The sequence below is a fragment of the Brachyistius frenatus genome, unplaced genomic scaffold (assembly GCF_029030835.1).
Source record: "Brachyistius frenatus isolate BFR_SWC_R1_liver_20210118 unplaced genomic scaffold, ASM2903083v1 Contig_12, whole genome shotgun sequence".
NCBI lineage: Eukaryota > Metazoa > Chordata > Actinopteri > Embiotocidae > Brachyistius > Brachyistius frenatus.
In genome coordinates this window covers 2,212,689-2,236,364 of record NW_027210611.1, presented here as the reverse complement: position 1 = coordinate 2,236,364, position 23,676 = coordinate 2,212,689, and the positions used below count along the sequence as shown (strand labels likewise).

Genomic DNA, 23,676 nt, shown 5'->3' with positions numbered 1-23,676 from the left:
GGCCAGTCAACCTGGCCTATATACGCATATAAAAGGATTTTTATAAAAGCATCCATGTCTTATGATAGGTTGAAGCTTTCCCATGCAAGAGTAATCAATTGCACCACAATGAACAATGTCAATTCTTTCTGTTTAGTGTTTAGCTGCATTTGTGAAGATTCAGATGTGTTCTTTCTCTTGTTTTCTCTCTTTAACAAAGTAGCATCTTTATTTAGTGCCTAACAAGACAAGCAAGTCCAAAAAATTCAGTTGGCAGCTGAATTTATTTTTCATTATTTCTCTCAAAATGGCTCAAATTTATTGTTTCCAGGACAACCAATTCATGTCAGAAAATAACACAAGCTAAAAATCCTGTTGGTTAATTATTTTCCACAGAAGTTCCAGTGATTGTGGACTTAGACCAAGTTTCTTACATGTACAGTCCTCACACAGGGGCAGTTTCAAAAAGGCAGGCGTCTTCTTTAAGAAAGACACCATGAGAGTCACTTCTTCACCAGCATTTCTCAAAACCTGGACCTGCAAGGTAAAAAACACAAGCTTGTTTTGTTTTTTTATTGCAGAAAGCTGTAAACTGTGCGGTTTTCTGACGATTGCTCGCTGTGATGAAACGTGGCGTGCTAGTGTCTCGCTAAGAATGGAAATCCAAGATAAGGGGTTTACACAGACTGCAAGTTTTATGCTCCTTACTCACACATATTTCTTACAGATGCATTTAAGAGGGGATGAAAGAGAAAAATTGTCTTTGCATGTCAAAAAGATATAAATCATAAAATGAGACAAGATAAGCTGTTGAAAGAGTTGTTGCAGTGTAAGAAACTGTGAGATATGAGCTGACAGCTTACCACTTCTTCATGGCGATAGCTTCTGACGTTTATTCCATTTATCTGGAAACAACAGTAACACGGTTAACCTACACAATATTGCTGGCATTATATCACTGCAGCCTGATCTTCAAAATTATTGACAAGGCAAGGACAATCATTTTTTGGGCCTCTGCACAAAAAACTGTTGCCATGAACACAGAGCATCTTTTTGAATAGTTCCTTTGCATCGCATAAGCCGACTGAAAAAAAGAGGTGGGAGATCTTTTTTTCTGGCTGAAATACATAGCAAATAAAAAAAAACCTTTGCCAATAGGGATATGCACTTTTTTTACACCGTTTTGTGGACATGCAGCTCATGAATTATTTAAATTCACCTACAGACAAGTTTTAAGATGTATATAAAATACTTTATTTTGGACAGGAATTTGTGTCTGTTATGGTTTCTCCACAAAATATCTACTCCTTCTGGCCCATTAGAAATTCCACTACTATGAATACGCAAATATATTTCATTTTTAAAGTTGAACTGCTGGACACAAAAAGCTTTATTCTAATGATCTAAAGCGCCTGGTGCAGGTGCATTTAGAGCATGTCCAAATCCACTTTTTCTACTTGGCAGATAATAAGACTAATGGCAGATAACCACAGCACAAAGTAAGGCACATGGTTCAAAGGGCTGATACTTGGTCTCTTTATTAAATCACAGGTGTGTTTCAGGTGTAATTTGAAATCAGAGTCTCATCTCCCTTCAAAGCCAGGTGTGCTTGCTCCTGGGCAGATTGCTATTGTAACAGCAGATTTGACAAGTAGTAGGAAAGAACGCTTCTCTGCGGAGGAAACAGATCTGCTCATGTGCAGATTGATCAGATTGATGAGCACAATAACAATCTTCCATATTGTAATCTTACTGCACCTTTGATTTAACACCAGGTTTTTCTTGATTAATCATGCAGTCAGTTTCTGCCACCTCAAGATAAAAAAGCACGAACAATGCGCCTGAACACAATTTTAAAGACCAACACGCCCACGGTCATTCAAATGGGCAAAAGTTCATTTGATATTTATTTGCTATATAAACAGCTTGGGGATTGGATGGAAACATGACAACTGTCTTGGTCAGAAAGTAGCACAGACACTTGCTTTCCAAGTTTCTACATCATACATGTATAAGTTCCACTGGAACAGGATCGGCTCACAGACTATTTGTAAATGTTACATATCATGCTCACAGGCTTTTAAAATGAGATTTTCAGTGAGCACACAGAAACTTTCCTCCTTCAGCAGACAAACGTGAAAACAGACTTTTAAATTCTGCTCCTAAATCAAACTGCACAGTGGAGCTCAAACATTCAACAAGAGGAAGATATGGAGTGTGTTATTTTTTTAGGGCAGGCTGAGATGTGTAAACAGACATTACTGCAGCGTGTTACCTGCAGGATGCCGTCTCCAATGAAAAGCAGCCCAGAAAGTTCAGCTGGAAAACAACAACAACAAAAACAAAATCTCTTTAGTAAAAACAAATTAGAGGAGTAAAAACTAAGGGATTGAAAACTTTTCCAAAACAGACATACCTTTTTGTTCTTTTGATATTTTGGATATCACAACAGGGATTTTATGCTCTGCTCCACCCTAGAGAGAGAAGTCAAAATGAATTGAATAACATCACAAATGCAGAAGAGGATAGTCTCGAGTGACAGCAAATCCCTGAGCTGATGCTGTTGTTGCAGTTTGACAAGGAAATGATCAATAACACTTGTTCAGACTTAATTTAAAGAAGTTGGGAGGAGCAGCCTAATCAGCAGGGATCTAAATTACCTTGATGCTCAGGCCAAACCCTCCAATCGTCTGCCTCCTGATCGTTACAGTTCTCTCCTGCAGTTAGAAAGAAGAGATGAGTTCAGACTGAGGCTGAACCTGTGGGAGAGAAAGACGCTGATAAAATTAAGCATTCTAGAACATAACATTTTTTTACTTCTACATCCTTATTTGTTTCTGTTGTGTCTATGTACAGCATGGAGTCACACTGTGATGATATGAACTTCATCATTTTCTGCTAGTTCACGTAGATCCATGGTTCTCAACTGGAGGCTCGTGACCCAAAAGGGTGTTGCAGGGTCATTTTGAGTGGGTTGCAGATTAGTGCAAGAAAAGAAAAGTTTAATGTAAAAAGAAGTCAGACTCTCATTTTGAAGTCTACAGAATTTCTGACGGTGTGCTTTTATTTTGAAGGACATACATTTCCCATGACACAGCATGCGTGCAGTAGCCATTTACTACCAGTGTTTTCATGACAGTAACGTTCACACCTAACATTAACTAACATCAGTAGTTAGCTCTCAATCAAGCATTTGTAAACATGACAAAATGCAAATACGACTGAGACTACATTAAAAAAAAAAGTTTTTTTTCATTGTGGACAAAAGCCACGAAAACAAAACTTTAAGTGTGTTGTAAGCAGCAATATGCTCGCAAAATAAAAGCATAAATCCAAAAATGAAATGCCATTTAGAAACAAAACACTACGCTTATAAAGGCAAACCTGTTGAGTACTTTTAAAGATAACTCCAGGAGGTGACAAAAAAAAAATCTAAAATTTGGGTCCCAACATCAAATGAGGAAGAATGTGGGCACTAAGGCTAGTGTTGACAATCACTGACAGACGATTGTGAACAACATGAGAAGAAAATTCTCTTTACTAAATCTGGAAATAATCTGAATACCACACAAAGTCTCATGTCCATTTGTATCCCAAGGATGTTGTGACACATTGCCTCATTTTACAAATGTTTGTTCACAGTTTTCTTGTAATTGTCTCATGTGTTTGCGACACTCCCCAATGACATCAGGACAGCAGAAAGTCTATACATCTTCCGCCGCAAACTAAAAACACACCTCTTCCGACTTTACCTTGAATAGTAGAACTTTAGTAGCGCTTAAAATGGCACTTACTTATAGCACTTTGCAGTTTGGCTTTCTTGATGAAAATTGTACTTTCTTGATTCTTGTTGTTCTGGGTTGTGTACCCTCATGGTTGAAATCCACTTATTGTAAGTCGTTTTGGATAAAAGCATCAGTGAAATGTAATGTAATGTGATTCGTTTTATGGAAACACATCACTTAAATAAATAGATGTTGTTTGATATTTTAAATTTAATGATCTAAAAACAGCATTTTGCACAACATTAGTGCAGACAGTGTGTGGGAACTCAAAAGGTTTTATTTAAATGCAAAACCTGATCACCGAGCTAAAAAATCTGCACTTGGACTTCTTCACACGCTAAAGTTGCATTTTGCATGAGTTTGCCCTTTATCTCGTTGATTAGTTCGGGTGTTTCAGAGGACACAAACCTCCATTTTTCTTTGAAGATTCTTATCTAGTGAAATGTTATTGAATGAATAATGCCATTTTGGGGAAAGGTCATGGACTCGGGTCTCAGCTGAGTCTTTTTTTCTCTATAAGAAACGGTGCATTTATTAACATGAAGGAAAAGTTGTCAGATGGGATGACAAGTGAGATCGACAGTAAATGTTGAACTCCAGATCCAGTAGGTGAATCCCCGTTTAATGACTGCATTTGATTTATGAGGAAGAGATTAACTGATGTGGGTCTGCCATTAGCGCAGACACTGAGTGTGTTCTCTGTATCTTTGTGTTGTAACTTTCACTACTGCACTGTGCTGTATATGTAACTCATCTCCGTGAAGTGTGGCGCCCCAGCATTCGGTAATTATGACAACGACCAGGTTACTTACGCTTGAATAAAAAGGCTCTCCTGACACACAGATGACATCTTGTTCTTGAATGGTCAGAATATCTCTGGCCAAGTGTAGTCGAATATTAAACGGCTCCTCATTACCTTCTTGCATCAAATAAATCCCAGTCTTTGTCTGCGAACAGAGAGATAAAATCATTCATCATTGCTCCATGACTAAATTAACTGGCCATGAAATGAAATGTCATTGAGAATACTCGTTACAGGATGAACATGGAAATTAGGAAACAGAGTTCTGGTGGTGTCTATTATTTTCCTTTTTCTAACATTTTCTTTGTTAATGCTAATGTTGGAACGAATAACCATATTCAGCTTTCTGGGTAATAAACACACATTTAGACAATTAAAAAAAAACTAAGAAAAGAGTTGATTTATGGTTTCAAATAAAAAACTCTCAAAGAATCATCTTATTGTGAGTCCTATCAATATTTTGTGCTTTTTTTTTTTAGCTTTGTATACATCCACACCGAGACAAAGACACTCAAATTATATTATCTCATTCATTCTAAGTGTAAGGTTGATGACAAATTAAGAAGGTGTGAAATTAAAATCAAGTTACATTTGAATTCCCCTGCTTTATACAAGCTAGCGTGAGGACTGTGTGTTTCCAATGAGCTGTTTAAAACATGCTAATCTGCATAAATTTGCATTCTGCATATCCTTCCTCCTCCCCGGCTAATTGTGATGCCTGTTCTGTCCTTGACTTAAAAAGGTCTGAATAAAAGAAGCACCTTCACCTGACAAGACAGCTAATAGAAGGAAGCCACCAGTGTCAGCATCCTTGTCACCCGAGGTACGCCACTCATCAGTTAACAAGACAGTTGCATGGCTGCTATTCTTAGAGACAGTATCTCTCAAACTGCAGGTCAAACTTGAATCAAAGTCAGTTTGCGGAACACATTATCTTTCACCCGTAATGAGGAATGTGAGGAACTGAGCCTCAGCCGGCAGCTGCAGCATGAGAAATGAAATGAAGGAGGCATTAATTCACATTATTTGAGGTAATGCATGTCTGTGCGAGAGTCATTAGCCAAGTGAAATGAGGGCAGTAGTGCCTCTATATTAGCCGGTTCAGGCAGCATCTCAGGTGACTGAGCGTTGTTTGACCTGCTGCGGCGCTCGCATTGTACATAATTTGCCTTATCGCTTATCCTACTTTATGTTTTACTGTTACTGCCCTCTCCAAACACCCCACCATCACTATCTACATCATTGTCTTCGATCTGATAGCGTGCACAGGACTGCTCGCTGTGCAGACTACATAGGAGATCTGATAAGGACATCTTATTTCAACCGAGGGGCGTGTTATTGAGGGGAGCAGTGGACATATCCAGGACTCCCACATGGAGAGCATCTTAAAAAAAATATTTTTTTTTTCAGCAAGTTTGAAATATTATGGATGTTAAGAAGTGCACCTGGTATAGTCCATACTCTGGGTTGGACTTCAGGCGAACTCTGAAATTGTTGAAAGTGTATTTCCAGAAATGGAACTACATCGGTCAACCAGAAGAGAAAAGAAAGTCAGGAGGGAGAATGAAAACAAGCTTCAGGGAGGCAGCTCATTAACAGTTTTTCAGAGGGGTTTAATATATCAATATATTATAATTCTATGATAGTTGGCTTGGTGATAAATGAAGTAGTGTTGGCCGCAGTTTGAGAGTGAATGAGCTGCGGGTCCATCATCTCCATCCTCTCTCCTTGTCAGACAAGGTGAGCTCATAAAGTGGCAACCAAAAGACAAGTTATCATCAAGAGGTGTGTTTTATTGTATAGTTTTATCAATTGATTCAGTCCTTTGTACAATGGATGTATAAAAATGGAGGGGGAGCAGTGAGGCTGCATGTGCACAGAGCCCAGATTTACAGTATGTGCTAAACTGCTATTCTAGCCACAGGCTTTCAGATATACTGCAATGCTTAATGCTGCTTTCCAGGGCTGGAAAATACCTCTGCACTTTCTATAATCATGTTCAATTGTACCATTGATTAAATCCCACCAACCTCTTCATTTGAAGTCTTGAAATCCATGTGCTACTATGCAGTGAGGGATACTGCAATGGAGAAAAACAAGACGGAGTTAGACTGTGGAGACGAACGCTTAATGACACGACCGACTTGCTGCAGCAGAACCACATGGCTGACTTAAACCGGTATTGTTAGCAGGAGGCCTGTTCTCATTATAGTCCTGCCTTTCTCATATAGAACCTAGACAATGCAGAGAAATAGATTTTTTTTTTTTTTGTTGTTGCAATGTGCTTCATCTAAACTTAACTGTGCAAAATCCCCACTGAGCAATTTCAGTGAAAGCCCTAGACCATTAAGCATTAATGAATAATTCATTAGCAAAGGTGAGAACCCAGGTATCCTAATAAATGTTTCAATACCGAATCCAGTGCTCTCAAAAATGAACTGTTACAATGTCTGTTGTCTTGTAAGAGTGAGCATAAAACTGAGCCACAGAGGAAAATGCCACAATAAAAGTATCACAAACAGAGACATATCATATATATATATATATAAAGGAGTAGTATGCCCTATAAATACCACATACTTTTTTTTTTTTTTAATAATCTGGCTTGTTTAAGTCAGATGGATACACAAGTAGTCACGAGGAATGCCGGGGAACAGCCTCATTTACATAAACCAGTTCCACTCAGTTTTAATCAGACATGACTGCCACTTGACTCAACAAAACCTGTGCAGAACAAAAACGGCTCATACTTGAATTATGGAACCTGTGCTGCAGAGGGAGCCGCAGACTTACCTCAGCAGAAAGGCCCCCAGCTCTTTGTATTTTCAGGTCTAGCCATGGAGCAGCGACTTGATCCCTGATCTGAGCCGTAGCAGAGGGCCTTCCCAAATCATGGCTGTCACACTTGGGTGGTGGGAGACCAATGCTGTCACTTCTGCCGGCTGTCTGTGGGTGTTGCAGGATTATTCCCGGTTGAGCCGGGGCTGGAGAGCAGAATGAGGGTTATCGCACAGTGAGGTCTCTCTCCCGGAGAAGGATGTGGCTACGGTATCATTCTGATAATAAAACCACTCAAGAGCTGAAACAAACACGAAACAAAAATGTAAGTCTTCGAATAAAGCTCAGAAACAGAGCTGAATGTTGTTGATTGCATGCTTCTGCCTGCAGCTGAAAAGATGTAATCTACAGTTGCCTGCGATACAGACAAGTGTGTTTTCAATGTAACTGCTGCATATATGTGGGGTGTTGCTTGAATCAGAAGCAATTCACGGCTTTATTTCCCAAATAAGCACCTGGCGCAGAAGAAGGAGATTGAAACACAAACTCCCGGTAGTCAGCCTATGATAAAGGATCCTCTCAAATACCTCCCTCATAAAAAAAAAAACCCCACAAAAAAACAACTTGTGGATTCATGTGCATGAATGCCAAAATGCAATTAATTTATATTCTTCCATTTTCTTGGATTTTTGTATGGCGCGCACAAATTACTTTTTTAAAGTGTTTATTAAATTCCAATAACACACCCTTGAGAAACCCTCCTCGTTAGTATGCATGGTTGGCTCAATGCCACCTTTTTTGTTGAGCTGCAGTGTTGCTACTAAGATCATTGTTCAATAAGATTGAAGGGAACTTACACAATATGCATTTCAGGCTACATTTCATGCAAAAATCATTTACTCCTGATTATACAGTAAAAGTAGCCTCCGTGAAACTTGCTAATGTTATTTGTTAAGCACTGTGTGGAAGAGAGAGAGGGAGAGAGACTCAGAGGATCTTTAAAGATGAAACACGGGATCAAAACAGCAAAAACTATCAAAAGCTTTGACCCTCAAAAAAATGCGACTTTGAACCAAATACAGATCTTAAGTCAAAGCAAGAACACCAGATGTCTACAGATAATATCATCCTTTATCGTTTGTGTAAAAGAAAAAATATCACCCACTTCAAAAGGACGACATTTCCTAAAGCACTTTGATTCGTTAATGGTAAACATTTGGGCCGTTTACCAAAACTCTGACTTCTGCTTGGTTTTCTTTATACGCGTGTCGCAGTTTGTGGTTTTAATATCAATTTGAACTAAAATAACCTGTGTTTATCTTATAGTTATGCATTTTGCATATTTACTGTTGTATTTATATGATTGTTTTCTTAATATGATGAATTTAATGTTTTGCTGTCTGTCATGCACAACATTTATTGCAACAACACACCTACATACAACCAGTAGCCAGTTTATTGTTAGAAATTAATTAAATATGAGCGAGAACTAATGTAGCCTACAACAACCAGGCAATGAATGCAACGCTGATAAACGGTCATGATGTTCAGTTTGTGCTGAAACTGGTTCAGAGAGGTGTTGATTCAATAACTCACAGGAGAGAGCAGTTGACTTTAAAAGCCCCTCACCAACACACATTTCTCAAGGTGGTTGTAAAGATTTACAAGCTCATGTGCATAGGTGTAATGCTGCCAGAGTGCACCTGAATGACGCTCTTTTTATTTTATTTTTCTCAAAGCAGCGAGATAAAATGTTGACAGTTCTCCTGATCTGGTTGAAATCATTTACATTTGTTAAGTGCTTGAAGATCCAATCATCTCTAAAGCATATTTTGAGCAAGAGAGCCAATAAAAACAAATGAAGTGGCTGAAGTAGATTCACGATGTAAACTATAAGCCTCATTTTGATCCGCTCCCATTTGCCATGTTAAAGTTATTGCATTATGCGTTAATATCATGCGGCAACCAACCATGATGTCGCCCATTGGTTTGTGAACTGCCATCTCAGCCATCATCTTACATACTTAGAAGAGTTGGCGAGCAGCCAGTGGTGGATCTGACTCAATCTGATTGGGAACCCAAGGATTCTAAGCCCCGCCCACGTATGGCAGAAGCATGACTGCACCTCAGCCCTGTCAATTAAACCAGACACGCCTCCAAGTATACATCTTTTTTGAGGCCTAAAATCGAATTCATTACAGAATAATTTTCAGATTGACCACCAGAAAAGTAATAAGAAGGAGTGACTTTAGCAAATGACATCATAATGATTTGTGGAAAAACTGTATTAACTTTGTATTTCATGAGAGAAGTTGAATGGGAGTCTATTGAGGCAGAGGCTTTTTGAAGTCAACCGCTAGCGTCCCTCGGTGGTATTGCACAAATTTGCACTGGCTTCATTTTTCAGACCCAGAAGCTACATCCTCTTTTTTATACAGTTTATGGTTACAACAAACTCAAAACTTTCTGCAATTGCTTCGTACTAAAAACCTTTTAGTGTTTCAGCAGAAAGAAATCTTTCATTTCTTAAACTTTAGAGTGAGACGTGGAGGAACGTGTTGTGACTGAAATCAGGACAATCCGACTTTAAATGAGTATTGCAGAACAACCCGTGAAAATCGCAGGATTATATTGTTGACTTTATTAAATCAAAGCGATGGAACTATACATTATTGACTATTGTACATACACTAGGAGCAGTGGTTACACAACCTCAGAAACAGCAACAACTTGACCGTATGCTCCTGGACTTCAACAGATAGCACTACACCACTGCTCATGTGTCTGTGTGTTGGTTGTTTTAAGGAGATTATTACCACTGTTGAGATTTTGTAATTTGTTCTCGGGTCTCTTTTGCGGAACAAATCTTCATCTCTGTGAGACTTCTTCAATAAATAAAGCTTGACTAACTAACTGACTTTACAAAAAAGGATGGAGGACGTGGTTTGTGGTGCTGTTGAAATGTATCGCATTATACTGAGAGCGGTTTCTATTATTTTGTCCATGCAATGTAAATCAGGGAGCAGGGACAAAATTTTCAATGTAATCAACTGCATTCGCTTTAGCTAGACGTTCTTAATTAAGTGGCATCTAAGTGAAGCCTGGCTCCGCCCGACTATTACTTCAAATTGAATTAGAAACACAGGATCACAGCTTCTCTCTCTCCACCTGCACCCACTGTGTGTCAGAGTCCAGCCAGCTCTGTGTAACGGCTGCATGAGAAATCCTGACATCATTTGTGGACCGGCTTTAAAAATGAATGTCTCCATGTGGTCAGCTGAAAAATGTGTCTGCATCTCTGAGATGAACACTTTGTCTTAGCAGGTGCCCTCCCATGTCCTGTCAGACGCCAGCACTTCCTTTTTTCTTTTCCTGAGAGAATCCAAAGATTAAATAGGCCGAACCTTTTGTGCCTTTTAAGTCGAGTCAGCGGAGCTCCTTTTACAACCACGCCATCAGATATTTTCAGTCCTACCAATTTGCCAAGCGGTATTTTTCAAATAATGCTCTTGTCTTTGACACAATAGCGGAAAACAGAGAGAGAGAGAGAGAGAGAGAGAGAGAGAGAGAGAGAGAGAGAGGAGCACAGCGAGATTGCCTGGATGATGTGGAGATTGTAACGTGACATCTCCATCTCATAGACCTGAGGACAGCTGTGGCCCGTACCGGATGATGAATGGCCGTTCGTGCGTGCAGGTGGAGCAGCTGTCCGCTGAGTGCTCCAGCAAATGTAGTTTTACAACTCGAAAATTTAGATGGTTTTCACTTACTGTACGTTCATTTGTTCTACGACTTGTAGCATATGGTGCTTGAGAGTGCAGCTTTTTAATTTGGAGAGAGATGATGGCAGATATTATGTTACTCAAATATTATGGCATCCCAAAAGAGTCCTGCTCAGCAGCAACAGCATTGCACTGACAATATTTCACATGATGTGCCAGTTCATGTTTGAAAACATTATGAAATTTCTGTTTTGAGCTGCCAGCCTCCTCTGCTGTTCAAAATGTACACCTTTCTGTATCCAGCCTCCATCCTCTGAATCAGCCAGTCTTCCCATAGATAAATTGTAGAATTATCATAATTTATTTTGCTTATTTTACAAGGAAATGTATTTTCTCATTTGACTTTCAATGATCATTTTTGATTTGTATTCACAATTCACTATCAAGACAAAGATTTGTATGTATTTGTTTTGACAAGAAACTAGGAGCTGTAGCAGCCCAGTTTTTATGTAGGTGTATAATATGTATGGCATAAAATAAAAGTTTTAATTTTAGAGCGATGAAGTGATCTGTTTTGATTTGGCATCTCTGGAGAATATCTTCACTATATTTTCCTTGGTTTTAAGGCTGCAAATTTGTTAGAATTTTCTCATGAAATATAAATACAAAAATTTCTGATTATATTTCAGCAACCAAACCTCAGTAAGTTTTGACATGGATGGTTTTGTTTTACCAATTGCCCAAAACCAAAATATATAAAATGCACTATTATTGAAGACTAAGAGAAAAAGCTACAATAACATAGAACAGAGAATTTGGGGCACTTTGAGCTTAAAAATTAATCAACTAGTGAATTTGCTGATTGTTTTCTCAATTAACTGTTATTGACATAAATGATGTCCGTACAAATTTCCAAGTGTCTTCTTTAAATTTGTTATTTTGTGACAACCCATAACGTGTTCAATTTACAGTGATATGAAAGACAGAAAAGCAGCACATGTTCACGTTTGAGAAGCTCCAACAAGAAGAAGAATTTTCAGATGACTCATCATTTCCGCTCTGTGTGATTTATATATAAAGAATTGTGTTAAAACTGTTACATGCAGGTTGCTCTTCACCCAACAGTTTGTGACACATTAATAAGGTCACTCCTCAGTGTTACTCCAGCGGTGAGCAGGCTCGTGTCGAGAAGCAGCTGTTTGAACAGTTGTGTATTTACAGAGTACATCTTGGATTCAACGGGGCTTTTGTTTGGTGCGCCGCTGGAGGAGCTGCTTCTCTTTCTTATCTTCCAGATTATGTTTAATATCGATCACCGAGGCAAGATTTGAAGAGTATCTCGTCATGTTTCGCAATTCTTTTAGCGCATTTGTCAAAAAAATACACCTTTCATTACCTCGTAAGTCAATACCTGAGGCCACGGTTACAGCCAGCGGCGCTCTCCTTGCCACATGCTCATGAATGATAGGCAGAGGAGTAAATTAGTGATGGATACGTTTATAGACTGAGCTCCTGACCTTCCTGACTATGATGTATGTTTTCTGGCAGCAGGGAGCCACCAGATATCAGGTGCATGCCAACTTAAATCAGTGAGAATCATTTCACAACGTGATTGCTCGTTACATCACTGGTTATCAGGGAGGAGAAACCAACAAACGCGTCATTATAAATTATAGAAAAACTCAACCTGCTGCATGTTTGCTGCTGACAGGTGCTCTAATTGGACTGTAATCTTTTTTGTATTTTACACAAGATATTAAGGTGCAACACCTGTGAATAAAAACAATGGGCAAGTCAAGCATGTAATTTTACATGAGGGTCTTAATTAGGTTCAACAAATGAACATGCAGCCTTTATATCACATTGAATTAGGGAATTAATTCACTTAATTAGACTACAGACAGTATGTATGAATCGATCCTAAATGCATGAAGTCATTTTTGATTTTTAACCAGTGAAGCCTGAACTGCCTTGCAGGAGAAGACTTCGGGGCCTGGAAATGGCACCATGCTGTGTGTTGAGTACATGAAAGGATTAAAAAGCTCAGCATATTGCTGAAGGCCAGGCTACATTGAAATGATTCAGTACTGTCGAGGGGCACATCTGCTCACTCACTAAATATAAAGCAGGAAAAATATCTGTCAATTGCTTGGGCAAATTGTTTATAAATTCAAACTGCGTGACATGGAACAAATTACTGTCTTCAGGATATAAATTAAGATCTATGAATCATAACGTTAGAGAGTAGAACATCTTATTGGAGAGTAAAGCACCATTTAGAAACATAATTTGCTGGACGATGATTCCTGCATGATTCCTTTATTTCCAGGCACAAATTGTGGCATATTCTAAGGGACACTACCCACAAATTATAATGACATATATGTTGGAAGCTGACTATTTTCATTATTGATGAGAGTAAAATATAAGACAATGCTGAAAATGCCCATCAGGTTACCACAGGCTAAAGTGTCATTGCTTTTGTTTTGTTGGATCTCAAGTCTAAATGAAAATACATTAAAGTTACTTAAGAAAAGCAGCAAATCCTCACATTTGACAATCTGAAATAAGAAAAAATGTTGAAACGAAAGAACCAATGATTAATCAATTACCAGATTGACCGAGTAGTTGCTCCAGCGCCACACAAACTTGCGATGTGGACAGTTTCACAGCTATTAACAGAAACTATGACGGCCATACAGTTTGTTCTGCAACCATAAGCAAAACTTGTGAAATGGGTTAATTGCTGCTGGAGGCTGTTTTACTATTCTCAGGTTGAATTAATTGCAAATGCAATATGGAAACACAATAATGTACAAGACCACCTCCCAGCAAGGTTGAGCTGTTGCATTAGAGCGCTGTCAAGGCAGCATTGCTTAACGAACAAGCAGACTCTCCGCATGTGTCAAACTTGACCTAGAATTGTCCAGCCCGGGCTACTCGAAACTGTAAAGCATAAATGAAACCCTGCTCTCCCTCCAACGAAACGTTGGAGGTAAAGATGTTACCTCTGAGGGTTTTGTCACTTGTATGTTAAGCAGCATGCTGGTCTCGTAAATCATTCTGGATCTAACCCATTATTGGTTTTCTTGTGGCAGTCATCACCTTCGCGTAGCTCTCGGTGAGTTAGTCTGTGTTGCAGTCCCGCACCTCTAAATCACATGGGCCGGCGTATGAGGTGCATATAAATGAGAGTTGTGTCTTCTGTCTTCCCCGCCATGAAGAGTTTGGTGTGCATTCGCTTCATTAGCCGTCAGTCTCCGCTAAGCCAGACTAATGGTTTTCTTTTTGCATGACAGTGACTTTGTGCCACGGGCCGCTAATATATTTCCCCCTGCACTTCCCCCTGAGAGAAACATCTACAGTTTCTTTTATTTGCGTTGCTCATACATCACACTGCAATAAAAGCATATGGCTCCTCCTCTGTCAATTCAACATCTGGAGCAGTTTGTATGGATGACCAAACAGTTGCTATAAAAGCTCCCACAGAAACATCAGGTGATGCATTTTTCTCTCTGCCGCTGGGCTCTGGGGCTAGATTGTAATGAAGATGTCCAGCCTTACAGTGACACATTGTAGGCTCTCGCAGCTGCCCTTTAGATAGAACAAACACTGCTGGAAAATGTTGAAGAATCACTCATTTTTTAAGGAAGTGAAATACTTTATTTAAATGCACAAAATGCTGTTTTCATCTCTACCTTTTACTCGTTTTATCCTCATTGCTACTTATTAGTGTTCCTCTGCTTCTGCTGTCAAGTTTTTCATGCACATTTGAAACACTGCACTTGTTTTTTGTTTTTTTTACATAGAAATAGGTCACTGAATAAAGCCACGTTCCGTTAAGAAATGAACGTATGCTCAGGGTACGGAGCGTGTAACCCTTGAATATTTAGAACAACTCTGCTAGATATCGAGCTACTGGGCGATGCTAGGGGAGGCGAACAGCACTTTGAATGTGTTAACATACATAATTGATGTTAGTGTGTACATTCCCTGCTTCCAGTGATGCCTTAGGACAAATTGTCCCACTTGTATATTTCAAGACGTTTAACTGGTCCGGATTTTTAAATGACCCGGTGGGATTCAGCTGCAGGAGAAATGGCAGATAAGTGTGGGGGACCACTTAGTTGAGCAGTGCAGATATTGTTTCCAAATCCTCGAGGACGTGTGCAAGCGAGATTTTGTTGGGTGTAACTTTACGTCCGTATCCTTTTTTTTCCCCAGTTATCAGCAGATCCAGAGTGCGAGGATTCACACAAGTTGTCCCTGGCACTCTCTCTCCCCGTCTGACATATTGACCAGAAATGACCGACACCATTTCGCTCAGGCCTGATTTTCTGCCAGTCTACTTCTGACACTGCCAAACTGCTCTTTTGATTTAGGACATAGGCAGAAATAAGGGGGGAGGGGACGCGTGTGCCAGGGCATAAAATTGCCAATGACATGTCAACGTCTTTCCCTCTGTAGGAAGTGAGACCTCCAGTACATCAAACAGATTGCGCCTGACCTATGACCAGCAAATGGATCAGCTCAACTCAGCCCGGCTCAATATGCCTGCATGGGCACAGAGCTTGATATGTTGAGGGTACCAACCTGAAATCTGAAACGAGGAGAAGTCAAATTTCTACATCTCAGTGGGCTTCTTAGATACAAACCGCACTGATTGTCTGTCACCTTGCCGCCAATAATGGATACAAAACAAGGCTGCCTAATAAGCACCCTGCCACACCAGTTTATAGTGAGAAGCATCATAAATTCTGGGAAAGACTGGAGGGTTCAGGAGTTTTCCGCGAGGCTAATAAAGCACAGCGGGCCAGCTGCAGCAGCAGAAGCAGCAGCAGGCTGAAACACTCAGGTTTATCACAGATGGTCGTAGCCTTGATGCTTTTTTCCAAGAAACTGCGAAGGATCGAGAAACAAGTCGCAGGACTGACAAGCGATTTCTGAATGACTCAGTGACGTGTGAGCTGTCAAATGGCCTAGTTTAGAAAGTAGGAATGTTGTCGATTATTGGCATCCAGTGCAGAAAGAGTACTTTAACGCAGCTGAATAGCACTGTGGATGAAAAGAGGTCTGCTGCCACTGCACTGGCTGGAGGAACTGCGGGTGCTGCTTGTCTACCTGCACTGAGCCTACGTAAAGGTCTCTGCAAGCCGCGCACATTGCCTGCATATCATTTGATAAGGAAACGGTGTTTCATCATGAGGCCCATCATAAGTTAACTGTTCCGCTCAGTGCATCACACAAATGGAACTATTAGTGGTTGCGAGGCTTTATTATCCATCAGATCATATAGATGATTGGCACATAAATCTTAGTGCGCAGCAATAAAGCAAATGACATATCAAAAAAGTAAATTGTTCATGGATTAATGCTTCGTTTCATGGATGTTTGGCATAATAATTAACTACCTACGTCCATCATGCACCGTAAAACGAGGCACTGTACGTGTAAAAGCGAGAAAAGGTCTGTGAGGCTTACCTGATTTTCTGGTAACAGGTGGCGATGTCTTATTAGATCCCTGTAGACTCCGATCGCTCATGAGAGGGGTTTTTCTTATTTTAATTTATGCAACGGTTGCTAAAACATCTCTGTGAAAATCACAATGTATCCCTTGTGGCAGCATCGCCCACACGGCATCCTGGTCCACTACACTGTAGCAATGTGCAAAAAACCGACAGAAAGCAGCCCGCACTCGCACACAAAACCAGATTTGTCCATATTTCCTGGGCAGCGGTGGTTTCAGGGATTCCTCTCCGTCGACATCTCTGGCAGAGGGTCCAGTTTCACATCTCCGTGTCTGTCTCTCTCTCGCATCGTGCTGCCAAAATGACTGAAATCACATGCGGCTGGTTCAGCGCGCGCGTCAACCGTCTTCGCTTACCCAAGGCACCCGCACAACTCCGGATCCATAAATATTACATGATTCTACTTTTTTTTATTTATTTTTTTGTATATTGTTTTCAGGGACGCTTGCTGCTCTGTCCCACGTTACACCCCGACTAAAGACGCACAAACAGTTCACAAAGCGGTTTTTCCATTTGCGTGCACTGCGGTCTTGTGTGTGTGTGTGTGTGTGTGTGTGTGTGTGTGTGCGTGCGTGCGTGTGCGTGCGTGTTCTTGTAGGCTACGCCTATCTTTGTGAGGACCAAGTTGAGTTTTCGACCTGGGGAGTGAGGACGTTTGTGGAAAGTGGGGATATTTCTTTCTGGGACACCTTATAAGGGCTGTTTCAAGGTTCAGACTTGGTTTTAGGGTTTTCAGGTGAGAATTAGGTTTGGGTTAGATTTGAGGCTGGCTGGGGGTAAGCCATTTAGTTATTGTGGTTAACCACTACAACTAAATGGCTACAACGTCAGAAATGTGTGTGTGTGTGTGTGTGTGTGTGTGTGTGTGTGTGTGTGTGTGTGTGTGTGTGTGTGTGTGTGTGTGTGTGTGTGTGTGTGTGTGTGTGTGGTGGAACATAAATCTGTTTAAAGTCACATCTTGGTGACCAAAATCAAGACCCCATGACATAAATCATTACATTTTAGGGTGAAGACTTGGTTTAACATCAGGGTAAGAGTTAGGTTTGCATTAAGGTTCGGGAAAGTGTTAAGGCTGGGCAAGTTATGGGCTAGATATGGGAGGGGGGCTTCAAATGGAACTCATGAACTCCTGGTCACAGCATGGGAAGTCGTGTGCATGGTATGCCGGCGGTTTAAGTGGTTAAGTCATGAGAAAACTGCTGCAAAGCAACAGCATCAAAAGACATCATGAAGCGATGGAGGCTAACAATTTAGCAAGCAGCCGACCGGTAACGTCATACAGTAAATGCTAATGACAGAGGGAAAAGATTATGCCTTTGGGAACATTATCCCCAGACTTATTATTAAAAAAAACCAAAAAAAAACAACGTTATATATGACTAAAATTACAATAAATTAACTCCCATCCAACGGAAAATGTATTTCCGTGGCTAACATGATCTGTGACAACATCAGCAAACACTTCACAACATGAGAGCTTGGAGCTTTCAGAAAATGAAAGGGTTCAAGGCCGTGAATACCACAAAAGGGGGCTTTCATGGACTCCTCTCACGAACACGGTGAACACGACTCCATTCAAGGCAGTCTCCGACAGGAAATGAATGTAAATCTATGTATGTCCTCTGAAATGATGGTAAAATCCCAATGGATTTAAACCAATGTTTGCCTGCTTACAGATGATCAAAAGACAAAAGAAGAGTCTTTGGTTCGCGTCAAAGTTCTTTTGACATCAAAGTTCAGTGTGCCGTCAGCATGTGAGTTACAACTTCCTGAGCTGACTGGCATGCAAAAGTAAAAATCATGGGTGTATTTTCTCTGTCCTGCACAGTCAGACTTCTGACTCAGTTTGTGCTGTCAATGAACACATACACACACGGTACCTGCGTTCAGTCACTGAGTAGTATGTAGGCTCCATCCCTGAGGCCCTCGTGAGCAGCTGCTCAGGCTGACCAGGTGCTCCTCATTTTCCCTGTTGTCCTCATGCCAGCTGAAAGATCCCACTGTTTCCCCGCCTCTACCCACCTGAGCATCAACGTCACAGGCAGCAGAAACTGAGGCACTTGTGCATATCTCAGTCTGAAGCCGCAACATAGATCCAGCCATTTAATTAAGGCTTGCTAATTAAGGGTCATAACCTGCCACACTGGCCATCTCAGCGCTGGTCTGCAACCTACAGCTGTTCTCAAGGTCTTCTTAGCCAACAGGGATAATGTGATCTTGTGATAATAAATGGATGTGCTCACTGACCTCTCACTTCACTATACAACAGCAACCTATAAGTGTCTTCCACTGTGAGGATTTCCATCCCTGTCCTTCCTTAATGGTTTAGCTATGATCCATTAGCAAACTGAAGTTAATTCACAACTATATCATTGCTTTTAAATAGCCTTCAGGCATTGTTGGGTCTCAACAGAGGCCTTGGAAGTAGACTAGATTTGACCTCATTACACCTTTAATCAATCTGACCTAAAAAATTAACCACAATTTATTTGTCAATGTGACTGAAAAATTATATTTTGATGCTTGCACAATCAGGGTACAGGTGTTATTGTCAATGAAAATCATTATGTTGTATTCCATAGCCTACAGACTTACAATTGATAGAAAATTGATTGTTGCATCAGATCAGTCTTAAAACATTAAATGTAGGCTACCAGTGCAGCTAAATGCTTTTTCTCAATCAGCTTCTTTGTATGAGTGATGAGCTTCTATATAAACAAACAATAATCTGGCAAAATTAGGACAGCTGCACAAACAGGATTTCTGAATTTGTCTTCTTATCAATTCCCTCCTTGCTGGTTTGAAGTAGATGTGGAACTAGAATTACCGCCTCGTGGGTTTTACAGTATGTCTCTGACAACCAGTCAGTTAACATCCAAATCTGTCTAGACTCATATAATATATGTAGGGAAGAGTATAAAGGGATCCTTATGTGTTCACATGCTTGGAGAATTAAGATGATTATAGTGACAATGGACAACGTTTCAAATATGGATATTGCTGGAAATAAAGCTACAAATTGGAAAGCATGGAGGCATTAAAGACATCTTCAACCCAATAGCATATCACATCTCATGTGATGAAGGTGCTGGAGAGGCTGGTCTTGGCACACCTCAGGCCGCTGGTGAAATCTTCTCTGGACCCTCTGCAATTTGCGTACCAGCCTCATGTTGGAGTGGACAATGCCATCATCTACCTGCTGCAACGAGCTCAGTCTCACCTGGATGGAACCGGTGACTCTGTGAGAATCACTTTCTTTGATTTCTCCAGTGCATTTAACACCATCCAACGCGTCCACTGTCTCCTGGATCACTGACTACCTGACAGGCAGACCACAGTTTGTCCGTCTGGACAGTGTGCTGTCTGATGCGGTGGTCAGTGGTACTGGAGCTCCTCAGGGAACTGTTCTGTCTCCCTTCCTGTTCACCTTATACACCACTGACTTCCAGTACAACTCAGAGTCCTGCCATCTGCAGAAGTTCTCTGGTGACTCTGCAGTGGTCGGGTGTATGAGGGATGGATGGGAGGATGAGTACAGGGCAGTAGTGGAGGACTTTGTGGAGTGGGCGGGAAGAAATCACCTGCTCCTGAACGTAGCCAAGACCAGAGAGATGGTGGTCGACTTCAGGAGGAAGACGACGGCTCCACAACCGCTGAGAGTTCTGGGAGAGGATGTGGACATGGTTGAGGTGTACAAGTACCTGGGTGTGTCCATCGACAACAGATTGAACTGGAAGACCAACATCAACGCTGTCTCCAAGAAGGGGATGACTAACTTGAGGAAACTTCAATCCTTCAATGTGTGCAGCGAGATGTTGGAGATGTTCTACCAGTCTGTTGTGGCCAGTGCATTGTACTTCGCTGTGGTCTGCTGGGGGAGCAGCATTGGAGCCGGCGACACCAACAGACTTAACAAACTGGTTAAGAAGGCCGGCTCCATCATCGGCTACAAACTGGACAGCCTGGAAAAGATGGTGGAGAGGAGGACGCTGAACAAACTATTATCCATATTGGATAATCCTGTCCACCCTCTCCACCACCTGCTGCAGGGACAGTGGAGCACTTTCTCCAAAAGACTCCTCCAGCTCCGCTGTCACAAGGACCGATACAGGAGATCATTCCTGCTGACCGCAATAAGACTGTACAATAACTCACCTCTGGCAAAATACATCACACAACAATAACACTGTTGTCTGTGTTTCTTGGTTGTTTGTATATAATATATATAGATATATACTGTACTGTATATACTGTATATACTGTGCATTTTATATTTTATATTTTTTACTGCTATTTTACTGCTATTTTATTGCTTTTCTATTATTCTATTATTATGTTATTGCTTCCTGTATGCTGCTGTAGCAAAAAAATATCCCCTCGGGGATTAATAAAGTAACTAAACCTAACCTAACCTAACCTAACCTAACCTAACCTAACCTAACCTAACCTAACCTAACCACAGAAGATCCATGCCAGCCACTACCATTTCAAGGTGGACACCCACAATTAGTGTGACCAATTTACTATCCAAATACAGGTAGAATAGTGTTACAATCTCCCCTTCTGTTCCAAAGTAATGGCTTTGAATAATGGCCAGAAAATGTTTTTTGCAGAACATTATGATGTCACAGCGAAGTTGACCATTGATCTTTTGGATATGAAATGTCATCGCTTCATCATTTTATCCTATTAGACATTAGTGTTAAATGTGATCATATTAAGCAGATCAATTCTAGAGTTATGGCCATAAATATGTTTTGTGAGGTCAGAGTGACCTTGACCTTTAACTAATGAGTTCATCTTCAAGTCCAAACTACCATTTGTGCCAAATTTGAAGAAATTCCATAAAGATGTTGCCGTTCCTGAGATATCACTTTTCTAAGAGTTAGATAGTCGGATGTTTTCAGACAACCTGGAAACATTACGTCTCCAGCCAGAGGGTGACCGCATACTTTCATGTCCAGTCAGAAATTGGTAATATTTGAATTAAAATGTGTTGACGGTCAAACCCTGCCCATACAATCATGAATCTTTGATTCTATTACAAAAACAGCAAGAGGTTTAAACTAATCTGACCTCCTGTACTATTTTTTTTTGTGCTTATTTACACATTTAAAATAAGCTTCGAAAATATACAATATGGGCTCAAAGACAGTTACATCCATGCACACAGATAGACACCGACATATATACTCACAGTATAGTCTATACATGTGAATTACAAGTAAACAAAAGCTTCTACAGGAGAGGTCACACCAGTCCTAAAAAGACATGCAGATAAGGAGGATCACATTCAATAAAAAATAAGCAGAGATGGATTGACAATTCATCATTGACTGTCTACAACAACTGCATGTTATCCTTTTACCTGTGCTTAACCCGAGAATCAAAAGCATGTTCATGTTTTAATTGAACACATTTTTGCTGGCGTTACACTGTCATGCTCTACCATGATGCGGGGCTAAGGATTCAAAGCTTCCGCTCACTTAGTTAATTTTCGAGCTCATAAACTACATCTTCTGCTTTTTAGAATTTGTGATACGCTTTGAGAAGGCTCTCCATGCTTTCGCTTCCCCTGCATACTGTCAGTAGAACAGCATCCACAGGCTCTCAATGTGGAGAACAGAACTGAAGCATGAAATCTGCAAGAAGACATTTTTCTCCTGACCATGCTCGTGCTGCTTCTCTTGGATATGGTTTGGTTGGTGGGTAATATTGATTTTAGAGCATTATCTCTTACAGTGCACCGTGTTTTCTGCTGGAGCACCACCAAACATCACCTCTCCTTACCCATTCTAGCCATATGGAGCGCTGAATGTATGAAAGTAGCCGGGAGTTATTATGCACAGATAACCTTCCCTTCCCATTATAATCCAAGCAGGCACAAAGGGAAACTATTCATGATCTGCAATTATGTTTTCTAGATAAGATAAGCAGTTCACAATTAACTTAAGGCTTGCCCCATACATAAGGAGCTTTTCATATCTGCTGACCCATCCAATCCAACTGCTCCAGGAGCTGCTTTTCAATATCACTATGGCTAAGCCTTTGCCTTTGTGTATTTCTTTTTTTTCCCTTTAGATGTACACCTCTCTCAGAAGAACTGACTCCAACACAAGGGGGCGTACACTGCTAAGTTTGCCTCTCTTTGTCCAGTTCAGAAGCAGCAGGGATAAATTAGATTATGGTGTCATGCTGACCTTGAGAGGGAACTACACTTAAATTTGCATCTTAAGGAGGAATGCCTTATTGCATTATTGGCAAGGAAATGTGTGGCGTTCTCCACAAACAACTGCATTAGAAAGGGGCACCCTTTGGCTTAGCCTCTGAATGACAATGTGGATGGGAGCATGCAGCTTGGTCAGTTGGTGGATTGAATGGACCCTGCAGTTATTTGTCTGTTTAATAGATTTGGATATAGAGACATGCAAAATATACGTGGACTGTAAACATTTCCTCTTCCTTCTATCCAGTTATTATCATCATCTTTATGTGCGCTGGTGTTGGTAGGAGCAGTTTCCAATTCAAATATGCCACTCATCCAGGATAATCAAGTCCCCAGAGGTTTGTAACACCACAATCATCAGTAATACTGTGCACGCTCCTTGCAGCGATTGCATTAGCAATGGCATTTTAAATTATCTATTTCACCCTGTTCTTATTCCTTTAACTTTTCCTAGCATCTCATTCATTCGTGATCTTTCTTCAGTTTGCATCAATAATTTAAAATAATGGCTCGCACCAGTATTTTGGAAATCTACTCTTCTCCTGCCTCCCATACGTCTCTTAGGTAATGCCAACTGTATGATGCTATGTACACTTGCATCTTTGAAGCACATAGAATTCCTGCACAAAGCACCTGTCTTACTGGATGGCATTGACCCAGCCCCTTGGGGGAGGAGGGGGGGTGTTGTACTCCCATAGGCTGAAAGCTCAGTTTTAAAGCACGGTGGTAAAAGGGAGATTTAATTGGTTTGAGCTCCCAGTATATGTAAATGACAGTGAATGGCTCCTCCCATGCACCTGATAGGGAGTATTTACAGCACTTTAGAGCTACCCACTGCACTGTTTCCAAGAGCGCA

General features: G+C 40.6%; 1 protein-coding gene across 3 annotated transcripts in view; it reads right to left on the bottom strand.

Moving 5' to 3' along the window:
• The window catches only part of sntg1 (syntrophin, gamma 1), a 34,434-nt gene extending 17,358 nt beyond the window's left edge, over window positions 1–17,076 (bottom strand). Inside the window, exons 1-10 of one of the 3 annotated variants that reach the window (XM_069692163.1) lie at window positions 16,548–17,076; window positions 7,360–7,645; window positions 6,597–6,646; window positions 6,012–6,086; window positions 4,577–4,711; window positions 2,640–2,696; window positions 2,396–2,453; window positions 2,255–2,298; window positions 843–884; window positions 414–516 (exon numbers count right to left, since the gene is read on the bottom strand). In XM_069692163.1, the coding sequence (XP_069548264.1) occupies window positions 414–516; window positions 843–884; window positions 2,255–2,298; window positions 2,396–2,453; window positions 2,640–2,696; window positions 4,577–4,711; window positions 6,012–6,086; window positions 6,597–6,623 (541 nt within the window). In that variant the 5' untranslated portion in view covers window positions 6,624–6,646; window positions 7,360–7,645; window positions 16,548–17,076. The remainder of the gene's footprint in view (window positions 1–413; window positions 517–842; window positions 885–2,254; window positions 2,299–2,395; window positions 2,454–2,639; window positions 2,697–4,576; window positions 4,712–6,011; window positions 6,087–6,596; window positions 6,647–7,359; window positions 7,646–16,547) is intronic. The other 2 variants (XM_069692162.1, XM_069692164.1) reach the window with 2 other exon arrangements.
• Between the last annotated feature and the right edge of the window lie 6,600 nt (window positions 17,077–23,676).